The sequence below is a fragment of the Sturnira hondurensis genome, unplaced genomic scaffold, assembly GCF_014824575.4.
Source record: "Sturnira hondurensis isolate 20B ecotype Veracruz unplaced genomic scaffold, ASM1482457v3 Scaffold0021354, whole genome shotgun sequence".
Classification (NCBI taxonomy): Eukaryota; Metazoa; Chordata; class Mammalia; order Chiroptera; family Phyllostomidae; genus Sturnira; species Sturnira hondurensis.
Genome location: NW_028093985.1, coordinates 34,432,366 through 34,452,728, shown reverse-complemented (window position 1 = coordinate 34,452,728; position 20,363 = coordinate 34,432,366). Strand labels below are relative to the sequence as shown.

General features: G+C 40.2%; 1 protein-coding gene across 2 annotated transcripts in view; it reads right to left on the bottom strand.

Moving 5' to 3' along the window:
* Positions 1-251: 251 nt before the first annotated feature.
* KCNN2 (potassium calcium-activated channel subfamily N member 2) overlaps positions 252-20,363 on the bottom strand; it is a 150,006-nt gene continuing 129,894 nt past the window's right edge. Inside the window, exons 6-10 of one of the 2 annotated variants that reach the window (XM_037032195.1) lie at positions 18,302-18,412; positions 9,587-9,714; positions 6,047-6,055; positions 3,337-3,406; positions 252-855 (exon numbers count right to left, since the gene is read on the bottom strand). In XM_037032195.1, coding sequence (XP_036888090.1) covers positions 568-855; positions 3,337-3,406; positions 6,047-6,055; positions 9,587-9,714; positions 18,302-18,412 — 606 coding nt within the window. In that variant the 3' untranslated portion in view covers positions 252-567. The remainder of the gene's footprint in view (positions 856-3,336; positions 3,407-6,046; positions 6,056-9,586; positions 9,715-18,301; positions 18,413-20,363) is intronic. The other variant, XM_037032196.1, reaches the window with a different exon arrangement.

Here is a 20,363-nt window from a genome sequence, read left to right as displayed (position 1 = left end):
CCACATTAGAATTGAGGCACTATAAACTCAAACAATAAACTGGTCTGGGTGAAATGACTGTGACTACAGTATTCCACAATGAGGGAAAATCTTCCGTGAAGAGGGTATGGAATAACTGAAAGCCTTCTTCCAACCAGCTGAACTATAGGAAGTGAAAATTATCAGAATGCATCAGATAGCAATCAGTCATTTTGCCTGGAAACTAAGGTGACAAGTGAGTCTTTAGAAATGTCAAGTGACCAAAACCAGTATGTGCAGAAATTAACTTTTTTATTATATATCATATAATGTAGTAGTAAAGTTTCTTTGAAGTGCATGAATAAAAAGTTAGTGAAATTACAGGAGGAACAATCTATATAGCAATAATAGGTGCATTCCCTGTGCATCTGAAAGAAAAAAAAAAGAGTTTTCACTCATTTTGGCCTAAAACTTAGTGTTCAGGTTCCCAGGATTCTGACATCAGAACCCGGATAACGCTGATTAGAACCATAGGGGCTTTACAATAAAAGCTAAAATATTGACCATATGATGGCAAAAAGTCTTATTTTGTGATTATCTGATTCTCTTCTAGCTACTCTCTGATGAAGTTGGAGGCGCTGTGGAGGAGGACCGCCGCCTCCGGGACGAGGACCGGGACCGCTCGGCGTTGTAGGTGGCCTGCTTGTCGTAGTTCTCCATCTGAGCCTCGATGAAGTCTCGCTGCTGCTGCCTGAGGGTCTGGCTGATGAGCCCAGGGAGGGCGTGGATGCTTCCGATTAAAGTCTCTAATTTCGTTTCTAGGGTAACAATCCTCTTCTCGAAATCTTCGCTCCGCTCGTTTAGGTCAGAAATCATGTCATACATGATATTCTGGGTCTGGAAAACAGGGACAGAGAAACAAAGAACTAAGGCTTAGTCACTCTGGCCGGGAAGCGAACTGTCAGCTCTCAGTGCGGGAGGCTGGTCTCCCTCAGGTGACATCCAGTGCAGGGGGTGGGGATGGGAAACGTGCATTTGCAAACTGAACATTTTATCTTGCAAGTAAAGTTCAGTATGTTCATTCAGTGCCAGGGTTTAGGATTTTACTGTCTTAGGCATTAATATGATCTAGTTGTAGGGAATGCAGGTGTTATTCCTAGTGATTTCTGGTTGTATACAGATAGATAAACATGTTTTGGTTTAATATTTATGTATATACTTTAATGGTTGTTACAAATGTTAGAACATTGAATTCATTTTGTAAGAGGTAACACTAAGGCAGGGCTAATTTTTAACAAGAGATTTAAAGAAAAACAAATACTAGTCTGAATGGTATTGGGGTGTAGCAGAAATTCTGATGAAGGAATATGAAGTTTAGGACAAACTGACTTGATTACATAATTTAGGAGCTTAAAGCTGTAAAAAAAACTTCTGATTATCTTATGCTGTCCCATGTGTAAAATTAGGGTTCTCTGTGGGTCAGAGTATTTTTGCAGATAGTCATTGAGAGAATGAAAGTCGGAAATACCAAAGGTACAAGGCTACCTTATCCGCAAAGATTTGATCAGATGCTAAGTGGTTTGAAATAGATGTTTTTGGTGTCCTGGTGAATTCTGCAATTGATTGTCTTGACCAGCGGGTGTCATGGCTCTGACTCCCGGTTTTATTTCCAGAAGAATCGCAGAGACCAGAGAAGAGGACCTCGGGGTTGACTGGCTCAGAGGCAGGAGGGTGGCCACGAAGGGAAGAATGGGGATGGCAACCTTAGGTCCAGGCAGCCTTCCCCGAGTCTCAGCCCCCTTTGAATAAGCTTTCCTCCTTTACCTCATTTCCCTTTGCAGTATGTGCTCTTATACTGTTCAGCAGTCCTGTGTAACATTCTCTTAATGATGACAAACTGATTACATAAGGCGTTTATTATTCAGAACACAGGCCACTAGTTTTCAGTTTGGCCACAGAGATAAAACACATTAACTTTGTTTTTACTATGTAGTCTTAGACTATTGCAGCAATATCCACCCATTCAGAAAATATCAAGCCCTGTGGCAGGGGTAGCCTATGGTCACAACAAGCACTGAAGGATTAATTGGAGAGAAATAGTATCTTGCCTACAGATATACTCTTGAAGTATATGAAGAAAAATTATATAGCTCATATATAATAAATATTTCTATTATACATTATATTATATATAGTAAAATGATATATCACATGTATATTACTTCAAAGTGGTCTGTTTTATTTTTGCCTAAAAACAACTAATTTATCATTTGACACAGGAGTAATGAAAGAGCCCACGCCCTCTTTGTTCTTGACAAAGAGCAGGAGTCATGTGTAAATAACTGACACTAATCAAGGACGTCTTCGAGTGTCCTGTGTGTGTGTCCCGACTTCAGTGCATGATACAGTACACTCTCCTAGAGGTAAGTCATTCAATAGTTCACTTATATCTTCTATATATGTCTAATATTTATCTTCAACATTTATATGGCATGTTCTATTGATATATATGAAAGTGAATATAATTTAGATGTGTTACTTCATGAGTAGAAAAAGTATGTGTGGATTTCACAGATTCTACCTGAGGCCTCACAAAGGATGGAGCTGATTTATTAACTATGTTTAGAACATACAGGTTCAGTTGAGAATTGCCTCTTTGGAAGCATTTGTGTTAAAAGGCTGAATATTTACATAAACGCTATTCTAATCTCAACTTTAGAATTTAAGAAAATGAAACATTGTGATTGTTGACGAATACTCATATTATGAAGGTAGAGTTTACTTGGGAGAACAACCAAAAATCAAGCAGATATATCTTATAAATCTGACAGACGAATCTGGGGACTATTAAGGTGCTTTTAAAAAGAGGAACAATTTTCAAATTATGAAATGGAGAAAGAACCATAAATTATTTTTAAAAGATTACTTTTTCAAAAGATAACTTTTCACTTTAAGATATAATTTCTGGTATTTTTAATTCAATTTTACATTCTTCTGAGTTTGCTTAAAACACATTTTAAAATTTTTATCGATGAGTCTTAGCCTCATAGTCAAACCCAGGATACAGTCCTGTTCTCACAGAGATTGAACTACAAATAAGAATCCCGAAGGCATTGTCTCCACCCACATTTCTTACTGTACTTCCAAATCATTGCAAGTAGAAAAGCTTTCAGAATGCAGTTGAATAATGTATACAGGCAGAAGAGAAGACATTAAAAGTTTAAAAATAGTCTACTAAGTTGGACAATTACTTTAGGGCAGTTGGTGGGCTCAGTTGTTAAATATACTGGGGGTGGCCCCCTCCTGAAGCTTTATTAGTTGCTGTGCGGTGGTTAACTGGGACAGATGCATGGGTGAGGGCTGAGACCCCAAGCTTACCTTTGCCAGGTCCACCAAAGTATTTGCTTGGTCGTTCAGTTTCCTCTGCTCCATTTTCACACTTCTTAATCTAAAAGACAGAGTCTGCAGTCAGAAAGGTTGCTTTCTTTCTACGACTCTCATACGCCTTCCAAAGAGCATGCACAAAATCGACAAGAGCAATAACTGCATGGATAATGCCTGAGTATTGGGGGTAAACTCCAAACTGGTTATGTGTCTGGTACAATGAGAAGCATGCTTCCCCAACACCACAAAAAGGAAAGGAGAAAGAGAGAGAGAGGTGAGGTGTCCACAGGACAACTACTCACCAGGTGGTTAAAGTTGAATTAAGTAAGAAAGGCTCATAAGGATTGAACCATATGAGAAAAGCCAAAACATTCCTTAAAGCCCCAGTATCGTGACAAATAGACATAGGAAGAAATATGCAAAGCAACTGGAATTGCGTCAATGTTGGAGCAGTGAGCACCTTCCTATGCCTACGTGACTAGATACAGGTGTTAGCCCTGTTTAGTCTGAAATGGATCGGGTTAGGTATTTGCACCTGATGAAACACAGTGATAAGTGAGATTCTTATTAGCAAAAATAAAACTTTTATTCAACCAGCAGCAAGATAACTCAAAACACATAATTCCCTTATTCTTCATTTGACTTTTAACTTAAACTGCCATTGAATTTGAAGAGAAACCAGACCATTTCCTTGGGAGAATTTCTTTTAATTTTGATTGTACATAAAAGTCAGAGGACAATTAAAGTGTCTGACAGATGGAATCGTTACTTGTAAAGTTACTTTTAGATACTTTTAAATACCATTGCATATATGTGATTGACAGTCCAAAAGCCACTGTTCAAAAAAATCTTTCTGAATAAGAACTCTTAACTATTCCTTAACTTGTTTGCTTAATATTTTAACAAATACTTAATTCAGTGCTTGCTATGGTACCAAGACATTAAGATCTTCCAACAACAAAAAGTGCCTTGTTGTTCTTTAAGTCAACAATTCAAAGTTTTGCTCTGAAAGAGAACCGGGTCTCTCTGAGCTACCTAGAGAAAAAAATATATATGTCTACGCTGACTTTAATGCCTTGATGATGAATCATTTTACAAAGTGGAGTGGTAATGCTGGAGAGAGCACTTTTTATTATTTCCCAATTTAAACTAAAGGTAATTACATAGAAGGAAAAAACATTTACAGGGCAAGATTTTACTGCCAGGGAGATTTTTGTGACAAATGTTCACGATGCTCAGTGATTCTGTTCTGAAACTGGGATATCCAATATGTCACCAAATCTGCTCCACACTGAAGATACAGTTCCTTCTGCCAGTGAGTTTAACTGACACCTGCCTACATCATGCTCTTTAACGATCTAAAAAACAGTTTAAGGTTATAACTTGTCACTGCGACTGTGTGTTTATTAGAATAGAATGGCTCCTTTTCGTGCTATTACAGAGATGGAATATGTTCTAGTCTAAAGAAATTTGCAAACATAGATTTAAATCTAATATGTTGTTGAAAGATGTTTCCCTAAGCACTTACAAGGGGTACAAGTCTTGATGTATGCCTTTTAAAAACGAGCCATAAACAAAACCCACCACTCTCCACCCCCCCAGGAAACCAAACTTTAAACGTGTGAGTCACTGCAGAGACGTGTATTGGAGGGGGTGGCAGGTGTGTGGTCCACCCTCCCTCTGCAGCTGGTTTGACCGGCAGGCTCTTCGTGCACGAACTGAGGTGTGTCAGGTCAGTGTTTCTGAAGTGCTGGGTTTGCACCCAGAGATGTTCTAGATGACTTAGTAACACTCAAACAAGGCATCAAAAGACACTAAAACGGGTGGAGTGAAAGCAATTCTTGTTAATTCTCCTCTAATTTTCAATTATTATTATAAGGAAAAGGTTGCAGGCCGGTCCTATCCTGTTTTTATCTCTGAACACCTGCCATCTTCTCCTTTTTTAAAAAGAGAGTGAGCGGACTCACAGCTCACAGCTTCCTGCAGACAACGGCCTGTAGCCAGAATTCAATACCAGTGTTTCAATTGATATTACTTTTATCTCTCTTTGCTGGGAGTGCTATTTTTAATCCATTTGTGATAGGGATTTTTATCAAGCTTTCCTTTAAAATTGAATAGTGTAATTGGGGTCACCAGACCTGAAGCCCCCTACAACTTGTAAGTGCAGAGAAAGTCCCAAACTCGTCCAGTCTGGCGGCACGGCCAGTGCCGGTCTCTTGGCTGAGGGGGGCACATCAGACTCTTGTCAATGGAGCCTAATTGACTTCCCCTGGGTTACCATATTATGTTTCTGACAGTAGAATTTTGCCCATTTTATTTTCTACTAATCTAGAAAGCTGACCTAGCGTAGCCCTGTTTGCTTAGAATCCCTTTGGCCCTCTGCACTTAAATCTTCTCGCCTCACTGCTTCTTAGACTGGCTGTGGTGTGGAGCTGGTAGAAAAAGCCTACTCAAGCTGCAGCTGCCAGAATAAAAGGTAACACGTAGATGTGTATTTTACTTTTTTCTCCCCCCAGAAAAATAAGAAACATATGTTGCTTTCTTCCTTGTGAACTTCACTTATCACAGGAAAATATCATGATTTTGGATCACATTTCCATAGCAGCAATCAGACTAATAAAATTCACAAAGAAAGGATCCGTTGGGTGCATGCAGCCCAGAGAAAACTCTGCGAATGTTGAAGGGAGCGGCTCACACGACTTACTTCCGAGCTCTATTTTCATTTTGTTGAAATAAAAAGACAAAACAAAAGAAAAGAAACTGTAAAATATTCTGGAACAAAATAACACAGTGTGGCGTTCAGTGGTGCACAGGGGGCTCGATTCATTGGCCGGAAGATCCCGTTAAGATTCTGCAGGATTTGGGCACACTGACCAGAGAGGGACACTCTTCAATGTATTGTCATGCCTCGTCCTTGCTACCGTTCTCCCCCACCTGAAAGCCCATAGTTTCCTCCAGAGACAGAGTTTGGAAGGAAGAACTTGTGTCATGTCATTTTGGCCTCTTTGATATAGGATGTATAAGTAAACAATAGAAAACATTTTTGCCTCATACGAATATGATGAGCTTAAAAGGACAGCATTCTAAACAGTAGGACTATAATCTTTTTGAAGAGGTGCATCTTTTCTGAGTTGGGGCTATTTAGAAGCCCGGCTTTCTGAAAGGGAGGCAATGTAACACTTTATGTTATGGAAATTATGTTTATTGAATTTCTTGGCTCTGAGACAAGTTCTGTTGGCTGATGGGTATATAGTTGAAATGGAAGAATGATAAACTTTAAAGTTAAAGCTGCTACCAGAAAAAGGGTGAAAAGCTATAGAACAGATTGCTTGGAGGCACTAAGTGGTCACCCCAAAAGACAGACACATCACTGAGAAGACAACACAAGCCTGCAGAGTTCATGACCATCGGGGACCAGAGAGGCCACGTGTTGAGGAGAAAGGCTGTGAAGCTTGGAAAGGAGTAAGACTTTGAAATAGAGCGGGCCTGACAGAAAGGGAGAGAGAGCTACTGAAAAAGCTCTCAGGTCAAACCAGAGAATACAAGAGGCCAGGACAGCTCCAGCCAATGAATTTGTAAATTTTTCCTCAACCAGCAAAGTCTCACTTTACCCAATGCTGACAGACAAGGCTGACAGTCTCATTGGGTGTGAACAGTGGGCAATAAAGGCCTTGCCCTTAGGAATCGAGCCCTGTGTGCTTGTCCTTATGACTTCACTAACTTAAAATGAAAGGCGATTATGCATGATTAGAATAAACTAGCCAAACCCAGCCCATGTAAACTCTCAGTTGTATTTTTTCACAAAGTATAAGGCCCCTCCCACCTCAAAGGAAATCCATTAACCCAAGACTAATTCATAAAAACAATTCAGAACACTTCTGAGTTGCTTGAAGCTCATCTGCTGTAGGAGTACGTATTGCTATAGAAGAAACAGAATGAAAAATGTCTGAAAGAGGCAGAGGACCCCCACGTGGTTCCCTCCATCAGTCTGTCCCCGAGTCTGTCCCCCAGAAGCGCGCTGAGGGGCCACGGAACCCTTAGGGTCAGGTCAGTACACCGGGAGCAATACGCCAATAGCTTACGGACAGTTTTTAAAACGGATTCACTGAAAGATTTTTTTCTAACATTTATTATGGAAAATTGAAAAACCTATAGCAAAGTTGAAAAGATTGTATGGTGAACACCCCTAAAATTCCCGAGTTCCTGAGTGCCAATGCATTCAGAACTTAATAGCTCTGTGACCATATATAAATATGAATATAAATATATAAATACCCACTACTCACACATGGCTACAGAATTATATTACAAAAAAAGCTGTCAAACCATTTTTTTCATGTTCTGTGATATGAAAATTTACCCAAGGCATCAAAGGAAATCCCATTTAATTATACACTTAACAGGTTACATTGGCAGGAAGGGACATAGACCCCATCTGGAGGCCATGGGACATGTGGCTGCTGGACACATGGACAGACTGACCTTGCCCACTTCAGGGTCATCTCACACCAGAAGGTGAGCTTTCCTTCTAATGCATTTAATATATTCCCCTATAGCTTAGTCTGGGAACATTAAAAGTGGGAAGAGTGATTTCTGCACAGCATACCAGGAGCACCTCTTGCATGAGCATTAGGGTCACTGTGTCACATGGTTTAGGGGGTGGGGGAGAGTTGTGCTCGGACAGGATAAAAGGCCCGAGGAGGGCAGAGGTGAAGGCTCAGCATAATTCAGGGGCTCGCTCTCCGAGATCCAAGAGTCGGAAATCGAGATGACTAAGCAAGGGCTCTAGGCGGTGGTGCTCAGTGACAAAGGCCGCTGTCAGCTCCCCAGAGCAGCTCCTTTTTCCAGACTGAATGCAAAGTTCCTCTCTGTGCTTTTCCATCTTATTCTTCCCCAGTCTTTAAAGGTGCATAATCTTAAAATTCTAGCTTTGTGGGCTTCTAAAAGGCATAGTGGTGTGTCTCATGCATCACAGAGCTAAAGGAGAAATGATGTCACTTTGGTGTTGGCGGCAGCAAGGGGAAGCGCAGGAGTGACTAGCAGTGTGGGTCGGCTACTCCACCGCCTGTGCAGGCTCCCTCTGATTTACATGCCGCGTCCTTGAAGTTTCTTTTCATTTAAAAAAAGCTGCAATTTCTATAGAGTGCATAGATGGCCATAATTACAGACATAGTCTTCATTGTCAGTGGTACTTAGTTAAAACAGGAAGTTGGTTGGACAGGTAAAAAGGCAATATGAGTGCTTAGTGATTTCCCACAAAATGTTAGTGTAATAACATGTTACATACAAATTACCTAAATATATAAAATAAAAACCCCAGCCTCAGAGATGTCTCATCTGCAGTGCCAGTCAGCTCTGCGAAGACACATTTCACTGCACAGCCAAGGGCCCTGGTGCTTACCCACCTCTCCAGGAGTGCCCGGTGGGCTGCGTGAGGGAAGCCCACCAGCGTGAGCACGCCTGCACTTTCCCACTTGGAAATGGCATTGAGCAAGTCTGGGTGGCATTATAACTGACACCCACACATGAATGTACTTACGGTGAGGGCGCTGCCAGCCTGGGGGAGAAAGACCTGGTGCTTTCAGGTTATCATTGAAACTTACTAGACATGAATTTACACTTTAAAGGTCTGTGACAATGACATGGTTAACAATGACAGGGCATGAAAGACTTCAACTCTGGTGTCTGGATAAAGTCAGAATAATGATAAAAGAGTCAGGGTCTACAGGAACCATAAAATCTATAACGAACATGTAGCATATAGAAAATCTCCCAAATCCTCATTAAAAACTCATTTAAAAATTCAAGTTTAAGTCATTTGTAGTACTACCTTCATGTAGAGATGCTAGGCAGTATGTTTAAAAAACCCAGAGAGATCATAAAACGTTAAAATGTTTTCTAGATTTTGTAGTAGATTCAAACTGAGTGTCTTAGAGCAAACTAAATAATAAGCTAAATTAAGATATACAATTTTAACTGAAATTATATTGCTTCTATAAAACTGAGACTTTTACTTACTATATATATTCAGTGACTATTTTCCCAATAATAAATGATTTTTAATCATACAAGAACTGAAAACTTTTCTGAGGATTTCATTATGAAATTATTAAATTGCCACATGATGTCCTCTGGGAACAAGCATGACGATGTTTCCTTCTTTGCTCCCTTGCGAGAGGACAGCCAGTGCTAGAATCAAAGCCTAGAGACACCAAACCAGGATGGAAATGAAAATGGTACTTACTGATGAATAGCTTGCAAGAATTTTCGTTGATGTTTTCTTACTTTTGCATGATCTATTTTTTTTACTAGCTTTGTATTTTTGTAAATCAGCCACGTTTCCCTGAGTACATTGGCAGCTGCGTTTTTCACCTGTTAACAAACAAGAAAAGCAGTACATAAATTCCAAAGCAGAACCCTTTGCAACTTTGCAGGGGGCTCACATTCTTCATCCCACTGATCATGATAAACTCTAGCACTGTTTAGTAACTATGTCTCAAGAAAACTATTTGCATGCATCTCTAGGTTTTAAGAAGTCCCTGTGTGGGAACAATACTTAAATTGAAATGTAAGGGAGCTACTGATCTCTTCTTGGGCTAAACTTGACCCTATCAGGGACTTTCATTCAACCAGTTTTTTTTTTTTCAGTCAAGAGGTGCTTATTTCTCCACCTTGTATTGCAATTGTTCTCTTTGTGTTCTTCATTTCTCTGGAGAAAGGAAAAATGCCAGGAGGTTAATCTTGTCCTTTGTGGGCTTGCTCAGCATTTCTGGCTGTGCACTACAGGAAGGGGGCATGTTTTCACTGCTGAATGTATGGGGGACCCAGTCCTGCAGCCTTGCAGATGAACTTAGCAAAGTATATGCTTGTTAGCACACTTGGATGAACTGGCAGAGCATCAAGTTGTCACGACTTTGTCGGTAAGTTAAACATACTGCATTTCAAATGCACGGGACACACCCAAGGACGAAAGCCTTACAGTGACACTGCCAAGACCTACTGCAGTGGATGGGAGGTGTGAATACTTCCTGGAGATGTTCAATTACTTGTTTTCTTGATTAACGTCTTCAAAAAAAAAAAAAATCCTGCAAGCTGATGGAGCCCAGCCAAGAAAATATTTGTTCTCTCCCTTGCTCACTACAAAATTTGAAGGCCCACAGCTTTCACTTGGCTTCTTGTTGTTCATTGCTTATTCACAGAAGCTATTCCATTTCATTCCTTTGAGTGATGCATAAAGATGTTTCATAGAGATGTTTCAAAGCTGCAGGTGCATGGGGGCTGGGGGAAGGAAAACAATGCTTCCAGGAAGGCAGTGTGGTGGGGAAGACGGAACGATGAGCTGGGCTTCAGTAAGTTCTTGACTGTACAAGCCGAGTCCAGCCAAGGGGACTAGCTAACCACACAGGACTTTAGTTTCCTCTTCATTATGTGAGGTTTGGGAGAATTATCATTAAAGTTCTTTTCAGCTCTTAGGTTTACAATAAGGAAGAACCTTAGAATCACACTAAAATTATGGGCCCATGTATGTATGTGTGTTTTTTCATGTTAGGAAAGAAAGCCTCTTTTCCGCTGTGCTGAAAAGGTTTCTTTTTGAGTGAAATTTTATCACTAGAACCCATTTTAAGAAAATAACTGGTTTCTGATAACTGCTTTCAGGAGTGACTTTGATGACACCCCCTGGATATGCATCAGCCTCTGCGTGGACAGCATTTCTCGCACCTACAGAAAAACGGCCGAGACACTGGAGGCAGAGCACCAGCAGTGCGAGTGAGGAGTATCACCACCACCCACAGCCAAGGTCAGACGTGTTCTGGGCTCTTCGGTCTTCTGGAAACACGCCTCTTTTCCTCACAGAGGGAAGAGTCACCTTTCGGAAGGCTTTTTTTTCCCATCTGACCCTTTCGTGTCCTTTCAAAGTTCAGGAAATGGATGCAGCATACGCTGTTGAGGATTGAGGATCCAGCTTTTGAAAGACCAGTGGGATGTGACTGGCCAGCACTGCCTGGAGGTGGGATAGGCCCTTCTGTTTGAAGAAGGACCAGCCAAGGGAGGCAGCAGGGGAGGTCTCAGCTCTCGTGGGCTGTCTTGGACAGCTGGAGCTGCCTGAAGACCAGTAAGGGCCCTGCTGGATGTCCCCTCCCTGACTTAATCAGCCTGAGACGTAGAGGAGCAACCTAGAGGGCTGGTGGGGAAGCCAGAACACTGGGTGAAAACTGAGGAGCAGGAATACAGCAATTGAACATAGCAATGTTTGGGATGGAACACAGCGACTGATTTTAGTTTGGATTCCCCACAGGGTTTTGAGTAATGAAGCAGAGTTTACTCTCGTATTACTGTTTATGACTGTGTTATTTTCCACATGGACAACTGAAAACCTACTTTTGCCCCACCCTGTAGAAATGGCAAATGCCGAATTCCTAAAGTCTATGCACTTTTACAAAGGTGATTCAATGCTTGTCCTCCATGTATTTTAAACAATTCTCTTTGTGATGGTGGGGGAATGGCTGAGGGAACAGAGGGCCTCGAGTTCAGAGCTCAATGGGACGGCGATGCCTGATGCCTTATGTTGCAGTATTTGCATTCACTCCTGTTAGTTGACAGGCTGAAACTGAAAATGACTCCTCATCATATGGCTGCTTTTAAAACCTGTGAAACACATGTATGCATTTATGTTGCAACATCTCCTTTCTAATTCCCTAATAGGTTTTCAAACATAGGAATTAAACTCTTAAAGTGTCAAATTAAACTGCTGTTTTTCAAAATAGCAGCCACAAAACAATATGTCCAAGAATAGAAGAACTTATCCTCTGCCTACTGCTCAGATGTGTTTCCCGTAGGTTTCCTCAGCGCCCCCTGGGTTGAAAGGGAGCAGTTGTCAGGGACAAGACGAGGTGGGCAGCACTTCAGTGTTTACAGGTTCGAACTGTGGGGAATTGTTACATAAAAGTGCTCTGCAAACTTACAGGAAAAACTGGGAGAGGAGAAGCAGGTTTATGCATTTGTGATCACTGGCACAAAAGAGAGATGGATCTGGAAGGAATATGTCCTTCATTTGCACAATTTAGAATCCTACAGTCAGTCACCCAGCAATGTAACCCCGGAGCCCCTCTTCTGTTTCCTGGGGATGTACAGCAGAGAGAATATAGGCAGGTTACAAATTCTCAGAGGGCAGGGGCCATGTCATGAACCTTTGTGTCTCCCTAGCTTAGTGCTTTGGGCCCAGCTGGTACTAAGTAAATGTCTACGGGGTTAAATTTGCATCATGAACACTTCTAATCATGAACCACAGATGCATATTTCTCAGCCAAAGGGGCTTCCTGATAAGAAGCTTGTACAGGTGAGAGAAGAGACCGAGGATACAATAGGCCAGTGCATTTCCCTTTATTAATTCAACATATTTATTGAGTCTCTACCACATGTTAGATATCATGATAGTTTGTATGAGAGATTCACAGATGTACCTCAAACATTTAGTAGCTGTAATAATTCTATTTTCAGTTAAGGAGCCAATACCACTAAGAGGTACAACTTGCTTCCTATATTTCAAAAAAAATGAGAGTGTGAGGAGAATTCTTTTTTAACACAAAAGAACTACCTATTCACTCCATCCCCCCTCCACACACAGAGGAAAAAAAAAAGAAAATAAGAACAACTGATTTTGCCTTACTAATGCACAACTCTAATTCAAATCTTTTATCAGAAAAATTGTGAAAGGCATGTTAATCAGATATTTTAATAATAATAATTTGAGAAAACAAAGACCCTAAAATAACTCAAACTATTAAAAGTACTATTACTTTCCCAGATGGCTTAAAGCCACTTTGTGGGTATAAAGGATATGAAATATTATATTGCTGATTCACAGGAAATTATAAAATATTAAAGTCATAAAGTATAACAGTACTTTATAAACCTCAAAAAGCACTTAAAGCCGATAGACTTTTAAATGACAGTTGCTTTGTTCAATCCTAAATGACACCCATAATTACAGTGCTGTTTAAAAGGCTGATTTGTTTACAATGTTCTTTTGCTTTATAGCACTGACTCTTTTCCCACTTATTTCTTTGCTTTTCTTCCTCTTGCCTCTCCCTTCAGAGACTTGCTTAAGTGCAATCCTTCCACTCTTCCCAAATATAAGGGGAAGGAACATAGTCTGTGATTTAAGAAGCAGGGCAATTTTTTTAAAAAGAACCATTTCTTTAAAATTTGTGTTTAAATTACAGTTGATGTGCAATAACATAGTAGTATCAGGTGTGCGACATAGTGAATCGACATTTCTATACTTACAAAGTGATCACCCTGGTAAGTCGAGTACCTATCTGGCACCACGTATAGTGATTATAATAGTACTGACCCTATTCCCGATGCTGTACCTCCTCATAACTATTTTTATACCTGGCGATTTGTATTTCTGAATCCCTTTCACCCATTCCCCTAGGAGGAGAGTTTCCTGCTTCCCGATTCTGAAGTCCACAGTGAAATGTTGCCACACAGGCTGTGGGGGATGCCTCCGCAACGCCTGGGACCAATGCAGACAGTGCTGCTGAGCCTGTGCACCAGCTATTGCACCAGCTGTCACGTGCTCTAGGCCCCTGCGGCAGCGGCAGTGGATGTGTTCGGGGCTCCAACCCTGCCGCCCAGGTCTCCTTTAGACCAGGTACCTGGCTGGGTGAAGGCTGTGATGGTGGGACACGGCAAGGCCAAGGGATCCATCGGTTCTGTGTCTCAACCCACCAGGCTGTGAGCCCGAGGACACTGTAAGAGCTACATGGAGATATATCCCTCAAAATTTCCGTTCACTTGTTAAGAGACACACAGGAAACAAAATTATATAATTACATAACAGTGTTCTTATTATGGATCTTATTGAGAATTCTTAACAGGATTGGAAACACCCACAGTGGACATTAATATGTATAATTATCCTTCGTGGTACATTTAGCTACTTGAAAAATTTGTCAATCTTCTTTCCAAAATGAAAGAATTCAGAGAGCTAAACTCCCAGATTTCTTCTTCGTTTAGACCTAAATGAAGAGCAATAATATATTTCCCAAACATGATAAGCACACCTCTGTTGGGGGAGAAGCTGCAAATCTGTTAGCTCGCTGGCCCTGTCATACTGAGCCCAGTGACAAGTTATTGCTCTCATGCTCTCATTTTAAAATCATCAAATTATTCTGCGTATCTTTCCTGTGGGCCACTTTTGAATCGCAGAATGTCAGGCACACTTTTGGAATTATATAGAACCATCTGCCTTCACGCTGGTGCACAGTGAACGGTGAGTTCCACTTTCCAACACAGCATTTTATGTGGTCACACACAGGCACAGTTTCTGTGTACAATTGTTCCTCTGAAAATGTGTATGTGGTGAATAGTTTTTCAAGAAAATTTAATTGTTCAATTCAGTTAAGACCTACAATTATAATGCGAGGTTTGGAAAGGGACATTTCTGCTTGGAAGAATAATCTCTTTTCACATTCAGATTGCTCTCTCCTCAGTTGGACTCAGACTTCAGACTGTCTGCATGTCTGTGCTCACGACCTCTGCTGACCATCAGAAAAATGCAATTTTTTTTATGCAGTGTTTCAGGGGATAATTGGATTGTTCTCTGACAATAACCAGCAGGCTTGAATTTGTATTTTTAAAAGTTTTTATTTTATTGCTTTTTGAGAAAGAAATGTGTGTCCCACGACTTTGGTGTATTGGGACAACACTCTAACCAACTGAGCTACTCAGCCAGGAGAATCTGTATTTTTAATCTTTTAGGTTCCTTATTTATTCTTGGTTATTCATTCAGAAAGTATTCATTACTGATCACTCAATATTTTAGACTTTTTATTTAAAAAGTTAAAAGTTCTAAGTGGGCCCATTTAGACATTCTACAAATAACCAAATGAAGTTTCAAGTGACAGTCATTAAGTTGATTAACTTTGTATAAAATAATGCAGACAGAACTATAAAAGAACTATTATTTTCAAATGCTGTATTGACTATAGTATCGAAATGGGCCAGAAATGTACCTTTGATTCTAAGGTCATTTAAACACGAGTGCCTGTACTCAGCGACATCTTGCCCATAAGACTCGCTCCGTCAGCGAGGCTGCTGGAGTGCCTTCTCAGGCCTGTGAGAGCCTCTGGTCCAAAGACACACTGCGAAGTAGCTACGTTTTTAAGTAGTAACAACATGATAGAATTAATAGAGCGGCAGAAGTGTCACGGAGAATTTAAAACCAGACCAGTAGTTTTTACGAGAAAAGCTTTTTACACACAATCTGACTCAAAACAAGATTATCTAAGAGAGTTCAAAGTATTGACTAAACAAAAACTACAGAACAGCGGTAACATCAGGAAACTCGGTCACTGTTGGGAAATGAGTCAGCTGCATGAAAACCAAAGGCAGGCCACCCAGATTCATAGTCCTCTCAGGGAGCCTGGACTTCAGGGGGCTCATGAGGAGGAACACAAGTGCTTTTTTTGTTTTTTATTTTTACCAAGTAGGGAAGAAAACGGAGCCTTCATCTGATTTGCTTAAAATAACAGAACTATGAGGCATAACGGTCTCTGAGGACTGGAGTCTGATACATCAGTTCTTTATTCTCAGCAGTTAACATAGACCTCGATGCCTTAGGTACACAGTATGTTTTTGTTAAATGAGTATCTACTACTGGCAGGAAGGAGATCACAATAAATTAAGTACACTCAAAGATTATCTGTTAAAAGGAACGGTCTCAGTCTCCACATCCTTGGAGATAACAAGCTAAAGCAGTGGTTCTCCTTGCAGGTGGTTTTGTGCCCTCAGGGGACGCCTGGCAACCTCTAGAGGCATTTTAAGTTGTCACAAGTATGTGCGTGGGGGGGGAATTTCTGCTGACATCGAGTATGTAGGGGCCGAAATGCTGCTAGACGGCCACCGATGAAGATATTTCTGCAAATGAAATCCAATCCGAAAGGCCCATAATGCCAAAGCTGAGACCCTGAACTAAAGTAACGTAACTGAAAGTCCAAGCTGGAATGGGGAGATCTCTGAATTTCACAAAAATCTTTAATTAAAAGCAAATTATAGCAGTTATACTGTAGATTTTAAAATCAAAGACTTTTTCTTTTCTAACTCCTAAATGCTTTAATCATATGGACATGGAATATCAATATCCCAAAGTTAATTTAAAGAAAGTACATATTTTCTTAAGATTAAGCTATACACCTGCTTGTGAACCAGGAGAAATCTGCTTAAACTTGACAATTGATTTTCTAATTGGTAACTTTGTCCCTTTTTTTTTTTACTGTTGAAAAGATTTATATGCACCTATGTATTATGTTTTAAAGTATCTTTTGTGCCTGATATCTTAAGTGTGGTATTAACTTAATTGTGAAAGAATATAATGTATAATATCTTTATGGTGAAATTAGTTGGATTATACAAGGGACTCAACGGAAGGATTTTTTGGATAATGTGTAACTTCTGCCTGTTAAATTGTATAACACAGAACTCATCCAAACAAGCACATGGTTAGACACACAAAATATCTGCTATAATTTTATGTAGACTAATAATCTAATATGTGTGTATTTTCATTTCCTAGTAAATCTTTGAGAATGACAAGAACCCCAACCTCCCATTCAGCTTCTCTCCCTCTGCTCTCCCCGAACTGTTCTGTCACACCCAGAAATGCACTTGGAGAATGAAATTGGGAACTGACAGAAGACTGTGTAAAGATGTTCCCAAGGGGTAAGTCCAGTACGAGAGCCTGGCATCCGCACTGCTTTGATCAGCTACAGTATATACGGACCTGCAAGGGGACGAGTCTCACAGCACTGTCTGATAGGTAAGACATAGTTTAGCAAGGCAGTTGGAATTCATCTTTCCATCTCATAAATATTATCCAAATAAATAAAATGTGCATTCAAGTGATTGATCTACTAGGAAGTATTTTACCAAATTTAGAAAAAGACGTGACTACGTTTATACCCAGAACCTCAGTCAAAAGTGAGTAAAAACACTGAGAATTGGAACTCTGCTTGAAATCTCTATTGATTCTTTTACGAGTGAAGTTACCAAGTGACTATATATTTTGTTATTTTAATGACGGCCTGACTAAAATCTACTTTGGGATGTAGTTACCAGTATATAGCAAGATGACACTGCTTTAAAATAATTCCTAGTTATTTCTGACTTTGGAATTTTGGTATCTCAAGTGCCTATAAAGAGGCTAAAAGTTTAGTGTAATAAAAATCTTTTTCCTTTCACATTAAGCAACTTATCTAACCTCTCTGTGTTTTGGCTTCTGCGTTTAAAAGCAGGCATAATACTGGCACTTCCCTTACCACGTGCTGTGAGGATGAAGCCAGTCCACACGCACGCAGGACGTGGACATGCTGGGACGGGCGGGCACAGGGCGAGTGTGTGCTCTACAAGTCTGTGTCCCTGTTTCCTCTCTTCCTCACAGCTGGACACCGGTCTGCCCTTCGGGTGCTACGTATTGTTCCCAATAGCTTGTGATGGCCTTTATGTCGTGGAAAGGGTCTGTGTCAGCCCCTGTACCTGGGATCCTAATCATTAGGTGTTTTTTTTTCTTATTTGTCTTTGTAACAATGACTTGAGAACAACCACTGGCTTACAGAAGCTCAGTAAAATATCCGTTGACTCACCTTCCCATAAAACTTCTGTATGACATTGACAGTGTTCAATCCAATATTGGCCTCTTCTTGTACAATGCAAACTTAAATGTTAAGAATGCCTATTTTTATCCTTGAGTAAATACCAAGGTTGTCTCATTATTTCCTAATTGATCTAAAGTTAGGAAGAGTCCAAATATGGAAACATGGAATTAGTTCCAAGACTAATTTAACTTTTTAAACTTATGTCACTTTAGCTTTGGAGGTCAAAATAAGAAGTATATTACCCAACCATGAAAAAACCCACAACAATATTCCCTCTAGAGACCCAGGGGGTGGGGACTTACCCTTTTCGTCAGCTGAGTATCCATCATGAAGTTGTGCACGTGCTTTTCTGCTTTGGTAAGTTCTAGCTTCCTTGCTACTACAGCTACCACCAGGGCTGTGCAACCAGCACCCTGAAAGAGAAGAGAAGCCCCAGACGTTATTTCTGGTCTCAGCCACATTAGAAAATGTTTAGCACTAAGTACTTAAGTATCTGAAGTAAAAAAGACCCAAACCTACAGTATTCGGTGTATTCAAATAAATACTATAGAAAATGCATGGCCAACATGCAGTGTATCTTCATATTGGGGTTAAAAAAACTTAGTTCACAGATGTTAGGAAATAAAGCATGATGTGTGAATCAAACACATTTTAATCATAAAATATAGAATGTAAAACAACTTGCTGAATTTTCAGAGACTTCTTAAAACCAGTAAATTCAGTTATATACCTGTATATATAACAGGAGCAAATAATCAATGAGTAAATTAGCATAAATGCACAGAGTAAAAATAACTGTCCCAATATAATAATCCATAATCTTCTCTCAAATATGATCGGCAGGTCTTTGGGACACTCAACATTGTTACACCAGGAATGAAGAGAGATGCACTGCACAACTGCAACCTGTTCTACACCCATAACAGAACGAGCACAGTGATCTGAACCTAGACAGCAGATACAAGAAGTGCTGAAGGAAAGAGAGAACCATTCTACTATTCTAGGGGTTGACCAGCACTGAGAAAGGTACGCACTACCTTTATTTTGAGAAACCTTAACAGTGGTCCTTGTTGAATTATGGTCCAGTGCTGATCTCTTAGGCAGAGATGTGTGACACTCAGTGTGGTGCCCCAGACATGACAGTCCCCCTGTTCCATGACCAAGGTACTCTCACTTCAACTCATGAGGTGTGGGATCTTTTTGGCTGATTACACACAGGAGGGTCAGGAGGCAAGGCCCTGCTGCTGCAGCCACTACGCTGAGCCTACACATGGTCGACTTGTTTGTTGGTCGGGAAGGAGCCCACTGAGCAGCTACCGCTGGTGCTGTGAGAGGGAAGTCCAGAGCTCCCGACAGAATCTCACCCTGGAAGGACCATGCAGCAGTGGAGGTCGCCAAGCTATCTCAGTGGACAGATAACCATGAATGGGAGTGTTCAGGCAATAGCCCACTGAAGGGGGCGCAAACAACGAGATGTTAGTTACTCTACCTCCAACTCTTTCTATGGACTTGAATCTTTATGAACTAGTTTTTAATAGCATCCCCTTTTATGTTAATTAGATGGTGGTGTACTCAGTGGATGGCCATCCGAGAGTCTTAAACTCCTGGGCAGGAGCACCTTTTCCTGATTACCAGAAGGTCTAAAAATCCCCAGTTATGACAGCAACTCTCTGCCTTGAAAATGTAGTCATCTATATCTTGAATATTTAATATTGAGGAATGGTTAACACAGCATATCCATAACATACTGACTATATTAAGATTTTATTTCTATAATATTTAAAGAAAATATAATGTTTAAGCAAGTTAGAAAACTGTATTTATAATTTGCTCCTAATTTTGCTTAAAAGGATCTATATTTGGAAAACTGAAAAGAAGTATGCCCAACAGTGACAAGAGGTTTTTCTCTCAGTGGTGGAAATATCAGTACCATCTTGTTCTTTGTGCTTTTCCCTATAGTATAAATCTTCTACATGGTGGGCAAAAGTAGGTTTACAGTTGTTCATATGGAAAATAATACAATTATTAATAAATAATGATACAAGAATAAACTCACGTGCACACAACTATAAACCCACTTTTACTCCACCCTGTATTATAAATACATATTACTTATACAAAAAATATACACTTTATACATTGTCAAACTACATTGACAGTTTGTAGTTTTAGAAAACATCTAATCTAACCTTTGCCTCTTTATTAATCTTAAAAATACAACCTAGGAAAATGATCTTTATGAATCATTCTCATGTTTTATTTATAGTTAATAAACATAATTTAGCCATTTAGTTACAGACCAAAGAAGGAATTATTAGGCCCACAACAAATCTGGCAAGAGGGACAAGAGTGAGAATAAAAAAA